This window comes from Rissa tridactyla, chromosome 3, assembly GCF_028500815.1.
Source record: "Rissa tridactyla isolate bRisTri1 chromosome 3, bRisTri1.patW.cur.20221130, whole genome shotgun sequence".
Classification (NCBI taxonomy): domain Eukaryota; kingdom Metazoa; phylum Chordata; class Aves; order Charadriiformes; family Laridae; genus Rissa; species Rissa tridactyla.
This window is the reverse complement of record NC_071468.1, coordinates 13614507-13623901: the sequence shown is the minus strand read 5'-3', so window position 1 is coordinate 13623901 and position 9395 is coordinate 13614507. Positions and strand designations below refer to the sequence as shown.

Here is a 9395-nt window from a genome sequence, read left to right as displayed (position 1 = left end):
AAAAATAAATGTGTTTGCCTCAGTTTTTGCGTTCAGTTACGTTCGACGCGGTGCGCTATGAAGGAGTAACGCACCACGCTCCGTGCTGCAGCCTCCTCCCCTGGCAGACAGGTAACACGCCGCAGGCCTCACACCCCCCCGCAGCACCGCGCTCGGCCCTCAACCAACCGCCCTCACGCACACCAGCGGCCCGGCCTCACTGCCGCCGCTGGGGCTCCCCCTGCCGACAGCCCTGCCGCGGGACCGGCCCCAGCACTCCCCCGCGGTTGACCCGAGTCGCGACACGCCGATATGACCCACCCCGGGCGAAGGCTTTTTGGGCGGGGTCGGGCCCCGTAGCCGCGAGGCCGCGCAGGGCCCGGCGGCTGTTACCACGGCAACGGAGGGCGGCCGTGAGCGCCTCACGTGGCCGGGCCCGCCCCCTTCCCCCCCCCGCCATCTTGGAAGTTGCGTCAAGATGGTGGCGCCGGCGAGTTATAAGCTCCGCCCTCCCTCCCCGCGGCGCGTGGGGCGGTGTGGTGACGTCATCGCGCTGCCGCCGCTTGAACCCGGAAGTGCGTCTTCCACTTGGCGGGCGTGCGAGGCCGGCGGCGGCGTTAGCGCTCAGCCCGGGGCGGGGAGATGGCGGCGGCCGCCGAGCTGCAGGGGAAGTACCAGAAGCTGGCCCAGGAGTACTCCAAGGTATCAGGCGCCGGAGCCCGTCCCCGCTGCTCGGCGAGCGGCGGCGGCCGCCGCCCACTCTGCCGGTGCCGCTCCCTGCGCGCGGGCTGCCGGCCGTTACGCGCCTAACGGCCGCCCCTCTCTGAGGGGAGGGGGCCTTCCTCGCTTCCTTCGCTGAGCCTGCCCTGCCCGGGGGAGCCGTCTGCTGTGCCTCCGTACTGCCCCGGGGCGGCGGGGCCCTGAGCTCTCCCGCCCGGCTTAGGGCTGGTTAGGGCTGAAAAGCTGTTTTTTGAGGCCCAAAGGTTGTCTCTTCTTGAGGGTGAGGTGAAGGCGAACTTGGGCAGGCAGAGGAGGTGCAGGTTTGCAGGTGCTGCGGGAATACGGTATTGGTGAGAGCTGGCTGGGCAAGTCAGTGTGAGGAGCAAGGTGGCCTTGTCTGCAAAGCATCCAGTAGGACAAATAATGGGTTCAGCCATGCCAGGGAAGCAAAACTAGCAGTGCTTTCCCTTGCTTCTCCACTTCCCACTCAGGCGTGAGGCTTGGTTATCCTTTTTGTGTGTGAACACTTGTTGAGGTCTTGGTCTTGTATTTTGCCCATAGACTCTGAGTTCGCTTTGACTGGTGGATGTGGGAGGGTCGGTGGTGCAGGGTCTTGGAAGCGAGGACACTTGATTCCACACTTGTCTCGTATCTGTTCCCATTCTTCTGCAGCTGACTTAGCTTCCTGTTTGTGGTGCTGCTTAACGGAATGTTTGCAAAGATTTCTTGCCCATAGCGGAGAATGCCTTTCCTTTCCAAGGTGCATAAGATGATTCTGTAAATGGTGGAGCCTTGCTTAATACAGAACTCTTCATTCTTGTTTCCTCTCTAAAAGGAAGAGGAGACCATTGGTCTTAAATAGTATAGTTCTTCAACCGTCTTGGGAAAAAAAACCAGCACTTTAGTTTTGTGTAGCCCAGCATCAGAGTGTTTGGCACAAGGCACTTGACTATATTTGACACCCTTCTCTAGATTACAGTAGATTACAGCATGATGTGTCTTTAAATACTATTTTTCTTGGAATTGCTATTAAAAGTACTGTACAGAATCTAAATTGTTCACGCACACGCACATATATGTAAATGCTTCCACAAGGTCATTTTAAGAAAACTGAATTCACTCTGGGGTTTTGTAGGTCTCAGAATTCATATTTCTTGTTGCTTTCTACAATGGCTCTGCTATACCTTGGGGATTAAAAATGGCTCAGGATAGGTAATTGAGGGACTCTGCTGCTTGATTCTTGAATGAAACTTCACAATGTGGATCTTTTGACTATAGCTTCTGAAAGTTCCAGCTTCTGGATCCTCTTTCTTCTAATATAATGGTGTCCAAAAGCTTCCTTTGAACTTCATCTTGCAACTTTCAGCCTGAGATGTTTCATTGGTTCTTTGTGGGAACTGCTTTTTTGGTCTTACCCCAATTCTTGTGCAACGATTCCAGGGCATTGTGGGATCCTCTTTGCAGATAACCCTCCTTTTTGTGCAAATGATCAGTTGTTCAGTTGGCTGTTTATTTTGTGCAGGGGGAGGAGGAGAACAAAGAGTAGCTCTGGGAAGCTCTTTGCCTGTTCACTTAGTCATGTTGTTTGAGCCAAAGAGAGAGGTAGACAAGACCTTTATAGACTCAAGGAATGCCAAGGGAAGTACCTGCCAGAGGATTGCTTTCCCTCTCAGTTCACAGAGCGGTCCAGAAGAAGGACGTCTGTTTTCAGAGTCTATTCTTCCCCTAAAGTTGCAGCTTCTGGCTTTCTCACACAACCCTGACGGAAGTAGTAGTCAAAAGTCTCTTTCAACTTGTGACGGTCTTCGGTAGATCACACTTCAGCTCAGGTATTTCAATGCAACATGACTGAGCTAGTTCATCCTGTGTTTCATCATTGCATCTGACATGTTCCTACATTAACAGCTGTGGCAGAAAAAAAGGCGTAGAAAACTACCGCACTGCTTTTTCTTGCTAGGGAAACTCTGTGCTTGGAAGTGTTTCTGTGGCGCTCTTGCAAGTTTCTTCTCTTCCCTTTGTGATGCCTGAACAGCACAGTGGGAATACTGCAGGGCAAAAGCCTGTGCTTAGCAATGTCAGCTGACTTCTGACCTTTCAAATGTATTCAGTCATCATACTGAAAAGATTAGCCATTGCTGTTTTACATTGAATCTTGCCTTTTATACATCTGCCAGAGGTATTCCCAAACACTATACAAACCCTTTTAATTTATATCTGCAACAGCTGGATTCAAACATGTCAAGTGAATACAAACTGCTATTGAAGAAACCAGGATTCAAGCAATTGTCAAGGAATGGGAAGATGGAACTGTCCGTATCCTCATTGCTGCAGGGTAGAGGTACTCTGTGAAGTGACTGGGAAATAGATTTCTTGAGTATCGCTTTTCACTGCAGCGATTTTTAGCTCAGATTTGTGAACTATAGAAGTAAGTCTTAGAGGGCTTTTTCTTCTATGCTTTTTATGCGTTTTCCTGAAGTGTTTGTCAAGCTGTTCTCTCTGGATCGTCTGCTGCTACCACTAAAAAGTATTTTTGCATTAGAGTATCACTAGGCTTTTCTTGAATTGATAGACATCTTGACCTTATTGTGAGCTCTGCTTATGTTCCAGAACCAGTCATGAACAGTTTTGGGGAAAAGAGGGGAGAGACAGAAATAGCACTGAATACAAGCAAGAACTTGATTAATCAAGGAAGAAGTTGCACTTTTTCTATATTTGTTCGCTGTTCTTCAAATCTTAACTATATTTAAGTAACTAATCTTCCAATATATTTATTGAGTAAGAGTTATGTTCTATTTGACCAAAGTGTTCAGATTGTAGAAGAACTAGTTTCTTGTGAATTCAGGCTATAAATTGGATATTCTTTCAAGCTGATATCTACCTGATACCACTGTTACCTACCTTAACAGAATACTTTAAAAAGTATGCACATCTGGTGCTCTCATGAAATGATACCATGTTTTACGCACGTTCTAACAAATGTCTTGTATTTGTTACTTTTTTGCATAGTTATTGGTTTCTCTTATTTTTCAGCTTCGAGCTCAGAACCAAGTACTGAAAAAAGGGGTTGTAGATGAGCAAGCAAACTCTGCTTCTCTGAAGGTAATCTTTAAAAACTGCTCATGTCAGCTGTATTAAGCTGTAACAAAATAGGTAAATGGAATGGGTAAATGGGAATACTTTTTACTTAAAGTATTGTGACTAAAAGAAGGAACTTGATTTAGTAAAAATTTCTGTTCTGCAGCTAGTCTTCATCGTTGTCTATAGGTGCTGACTTTGTAAAAGTGTGAGGTTGCTTTTTGATGATTAATTTATAGAATGAAGTACCTACTTGATTTGTGGGCAGCTCAAGGAAGTGAAATCTGTTTTTTAGTTTAAAAGCAATATTTTTTGCCTCTTCAGTGTTCAAATAGTGAAGAAATAAAAGAACACATTAAAAAATTTCTAATGTGATACTTCTTATCGAAAGTACATGTGAAAGTTTTAAAATTAAACTTTTTGGTCATTCAGGAGCAAGTGAAGATGAAGGATCAGTCACTGAGGAAACTGCAACAAGAAATGGACAGCTTGACCTTTCGAAATCAGCAACTTGCCAAGCGGGTGGAGTTACTTCAAGATGAACTTGCATTAAGTGAAGCTAGGGGCAAGAAGAACAAGGTATGTGCTAAAGGCAAAAAAATTTGCTTAGCAGATGTCTGCTCCACACCAGTCAGTGTCTAATCCTGACTTCTAGCAGTTCCTTTGTGTCAAGGGTTTAGCTGAATATTTTTGTCAGAACTTGTGTTATTAACTGATGTTAGTGAATATACCCACAAAACAGGTATTGATACATATAATGCTAAGTAGTTCTGTATATTTCTTTCTAGTGCGTCAGCTAACTGTTACTGAATTGCTGTCTCCAGATATTTATTAAGTGTTCAAACAGCTGTGAAGGATCTTGGAGCTCTGTGATTAATCTACTGCTATGAAGAAAACTGATCACCCCTCACTTCCTATCCCCACCTCCTTGCTTTGTAATTTTGGTGCTGGTGTTTAACTGTTAAGCCTATGATTGTAGCTTTTCTAGTCGGCTCTTCTGTGAATCTTGTCAAATGCTTTGAAATATAAATTTTTAGCTAGTATACTGTGTACTATTTTGAAATGACAGAATAACTTCAGTGCTGTGATCTTTCTTTGCCAAAATGCTTGCTGATTAAACCTGGTTATACCACGGTCTGTCTAAGATCAGCCATGTCTTCTGTAGGTAACATGAGAATTCCAGGGGCGGTGTGTCTGGGCTTAAATAATTCTCAAGCATCCTTTGCTACCTTCCTTTTATGAGGAAACCCCTCTTAATTGCTGTCATCTTTTCTTTTTGGTTGGCTCCCAAAATGCTGTAGCTATCAGGACTGACATTAAAGAAACCATTCAACTGATTATTAATATGATCATCTTCCCTACTTTTTCCTTAAACTCTTGTGTGGTTTTTTGCTATCCAGTTCCTTGAGAAGCGTAGTATCCCTGACTTATGTTATTCGTGCACCATAGTAGATTGTTCTTCAAAATGCAGTTTGACCCTTCTGGTTTTTTCCTTTTTTTCATGTTATGTAAATTATCGCTTCACTAGACGGTTTTCCAAATTTTGGAGGACCTCAGCCTGGCTTGAGTAGCTTTGCAAACCATTGCCACTGGCTTTCCCATTCAGCTGTCAGAATGCATACTTCTGTATTTTTTTTAAGTGTTTGTGCTACCTTTTAAATGTGTTCCCTTTAGTTTTACCTATAGTGCCTCACTGACTACATACATTGTATTGAACATACCTCTACTAAATTCCATGTCACCCTTACTTCAGAGACTTGCCATTGGGAGACCATATAAATCACATCTAAAACTATTTTGATTAAGATTTGGATAGATGATCTGTGTCAGACTGCAATCCTTGTAGAAGGAGCGGAACATATGCTCATATCTCAGGTGTTGTAGTCCATAGGCTGACATCAAATGCAAACGTGGCTCAGCTGTCTCAAGCACTTCAAGTTTGGTGTTAAGTTTAAATGTAAACAGTCTCCTTTTTGGTGATGGTACTACCTTTGTTCAGCAGTGTGGGATTCACTGGTGGTCTCTAAGTCTTGTGGATGAAATGGGTGAAAAATGATGAAGCGGTGGGCAGAGAGGTGTCTGTATTCTCAGGGTAGTTGGTGGACAGTGAGGACGCTGCGTTTTTCAGTGCCACCTTGTGCTATAGCCTGCTGTGGGATAGTGCACTTTCAGCGATATTCCTCGTCCCAGCTGAGACCAGAACAGCTTACACTTGGGCACTTGGTGGGAGCAGATGTGCCTTACACACAGCTACCAAACCAAATAAGCCTGTGTGCATAAAGTTTCATATTATTGACTATGTGGAATCATGCAAGATTCAAACGATGTCAGATGGGCATCTGCCCATACAAGTAATTTCATGGTTGTGTGAATGTGACACCTGAGTAGAGGCTTTCCTGTGTCCTTATAGAGTTAACACTCTACCACTATACAGTAAGAATGGTATGAAGGAAAGAGCGCTGCTTTTAGGCTCATGCTGTGTGCAACATGCATACCTTTCGATATATGTTAATCAATGGAAGTAAGATACACACTCGCGTGCCTCTGTTGGGAATTAGCGATGGGAAATGTTTTCATATACTTGTGGATGGGCTTTGGGAGAGACCCCCAGAGACTTGGAGATAATGAATGCATCTTTTTTCTAAAAGAAAAGTGCAGAATCCTCATGTCAGTTGAGTCAAGAGCAGAAAAGCGTCTTCAATGAAGATCTTCAGAAGAAGATAGAAGAGAATGAGCGACTACATATACTTGTGAGTGAAACTTTTTTAACCTTTCTTTTTTGTTCAGAAAACTGTCACATGAACAAAGGTAGAGAAAATAAAATGCCATCTGAAAAACAGTGGGTTTAAAAGGTTAGTTGTATGCAAAACTGTGGATTAGATTGGATGGCTTATTTATAAAGATATTCACTGAGCAAATGAGAGAGTATTTTGACTTCAGGTTCTTAAGACAGTATGTGGAATAACTCACGTAATACGTGTTTTCTCATTCAGTTTTTTTGAGTTTTGGTGACACTTAGCTACTCTACTGAAGATGGCCATATAGTTGGTACTGGGTGGAAACTTTTTTAGTTCACTAGCTGTTTCAGAATTGCCTTAAAGCTTAAAATACTTGCTGCAAGTTGCCATAACTAAGTCAGGAATTACTTTACTGAAACAGAATGCATTTCACTTTGGTTTAGAAAACTTGAAAAAACCTTATGGCTCAAGTTTAATTTTTCAGGTGTCTACTGTTAATCAGCAATATATTTAAGAAATGCATGGTACTAGAAACTTTAATAAACACAGAGTAGTTTGTTCCTGAATCTTTGTGAGTATCATCATAAAATTTCTATTTATCTGAGAACTAGTACTTGTTATTAACTTGGACTGGCTGATTGAGTTGGTGTAACTCATAGGACTAGATTTCATAGTAAAATGAAGCTTTCATAGGAGCTCTGCTTTTCTTTTTTCAGTTCTTTGAAGCAGATGAGCAGCACAAACGTTTAGAAGCGGAGCTGAGAACTAGGCTTGAGGTTTTGGAAACTGATGCTGCCCAGCATCAAGCTGTGGTGGACAGTTTAACAAGGAAATACACGGACACCATAGAAAAACTGCAGAATGACAAAGCCAAATTAGAAGTAAGGAGTTTTTCTTGTACTTGCAAGTTTGAAAAATTTTGAAGTGAAATGTTTTGCTGTGTCAGTACTTACATTGTGAGATTATCTTCTTGCATAAAGATCAAGTCTCAGACACTAGAAAGAGAAGCTAAGGACTGTAGGCTTCGAACTGAAGAATGGTAAGTGTTTTTATTTAATATAATGAAAAATTGATTTAAAGAAATAACTGCTATAAAATATTAACTGGATTATTTTTAGAGAATAATAGCTTTAAAAATAATTAAAGGAAAAAATACTTTGATAAAACTGAAAATACTGGGCAGTAGCACATTAACATCAAGACTGTGCAGGTCACACCCCTCTTCTGCTTACTATGCAACTAGACAATTCCGCGGATTTAATTTTCAGTAAGAGCAGTGTTGTCACCAAGCTATTTTAAGTAGCGGTGAAGTTGATGAAAGCTTGGAGAGTTTATTTGTAATGGAATGCTATAAAAAGTAAAGAAACCACTGAACTTGCATGAAACAAAGATACGTCAATTTTTTACGAACTGATGCTAAACACAAAGCTTGGGTAAGGTATGCTGAGACAACTGACTGAAGAGTTTCAAAAAATCCCCCTTCACCCCAAAAGCTGCTTGAACAATTGCTTTTCCTTCAGCTGTAACATGCTCAGGTAGAATATTTGAAAGCTTTTGTTGAAGGATTGTATTGTTAGTTTTGGAATACCTTCGTTGTCTTGAAGACAAGTTGTAGAAGATGAAAAGAAGTTGAGAACTGTGGGACAAATCAAATTAGGGTAGAGTTCTCTGAAGTTCATTATGAAGTTCATCATATATCCTGCATTTTTTAAGGATATATGTGCACTATAGATATTTAATGGATAAAATGCATAGTGAATGACCAGATAGAGAGTTCCTTTTTTCAAATGGTAACCCTGAAGTATGTATTTTAACAATTTTGATAGATGTGAACATACTTGAATTCCAATAACTGTCAGGGTTTCACTAAGAATGACTTGCAAAAGACAATGAAAGCTGTATTTTGCTGCTGTTTGCTTTTTTGTGGTGTTTGAAAAACAGTCTTAATCTGCTACTGTTCAGTTCAGAGCATGTCTGTCATGTTCTATGATGACTGGATAATTGATGTTATTGTAAGAAATTGTCCCTACCATTTCAGAAGGGAGGCTTTTTAAAAATAAAGCCTGGCACCTTATTTTAAACACTGAAATCTGTATCTAATGAATGCATGACAGAAGATGTCTTTGAGAGTGCTGCTCTTCTGTTTTCTCCGCTCTTTCAGGGGCAGGCATCCATTTGCCTCTGACACCCACACTTTATTCAGTAAAGCCAGGGAATATGAGACTGGACAGCTTGCATGCCTTGAAAATTAAAGGGCAGAATGTAAAACAAGACATATCAAACTACTTGTTTGCCATTCCTTTATAGCACTGCCCAGTGCTATTGCAGTTCATGCTGTACAGTTTCTATGCAATTTTGGAGCTGCTCTTAAAGAAAAATGTTTCTTAATATGCATGAGCTACTTATTGGCCCCTTTCTTCATATCTTGCTTGTCTATTTTATTATTCTTTTTCCTTGTTAGTTCTGATAAATTTCCATGTATCAAATGTTCTTGTAAAAAAGGAAAAAAACTGTCACTTTGACACCTTCCCTCCCCACCCTCCACTATATGTGCAGGAGTTCTAGATGTCAAACAGGAAGCAAAACAGTGAAGAGTTTGGGGGCCTAAGTTGGGTAAGGTGTGGAATTTAGTCTGAATCAATATGCAGTAATCTTTGTTGACCTGTGTATATAATACTGGAATATATTACAGTTCATCTCAAGAATCTGTACTAATGATGTTAGTAATCTTAATAATTTAGGTTCACATCTATATACACAATTAAATTCAAGCGAAGAAGATCCAGGGAAAAATCACTTAAGAATGCATCAGAAACATAATTGCCAAGTCATGTGGGAATGGGCCCTATCATGGTAGTGTTTAAATATGGGGCTTTGAAAAAG

The 9395-nt window shown here is 41.8% G+C and overlaps 1 protein-coding gene across 10 annotated transcripts in view; it reads left to right on the top strand.

Annotated features, from left to right (window-relative positions):
* Positions 1-532: 532 nt before the first annotated feature.
* Positions 533-9395, top strand: part of PPP1R21 (protein phosphatase 1 regulatory subunit 21) — a 33487-nt gene continuing 24624 nt past the window's right edge. For 6 of the 10 annotated variants that reach the window (XR_008465323.1, XR_008465320.1, XR_008465317.1 and 3 more), the window contains exons 1-6: positions 533-681; positions 3730-3798; positions 4207-4353; positions 6423-6524; positions 7229-7393; positions 7493-7551. Coding sequence is in view for 3 of the 10 variants with exons in the window: in XM_054194686.1 (XP_054050661.1) it covers positions 622-681; positions 3730-3798; positions 4207-4353; positions 6423-6524; positions 7229-7393; positions 7493-7551 (602 nt within the window). In the remaining 7 variants the exon portion in view is untranslated. Of the gene's footprint in view, positions 682-2372; positions 2529-2922; positions 3125-3729; positions 3799-4206; positions 4354-6422; positions 6525-7228; positions 7394-7492; positions 7552-9395 lie in introns of those variants that run through there. The other 4 variants (XR_008465318.1, XR_008465319.1, XR_008465322.1 and 1 more) reach the window with 4 other exon arrangements.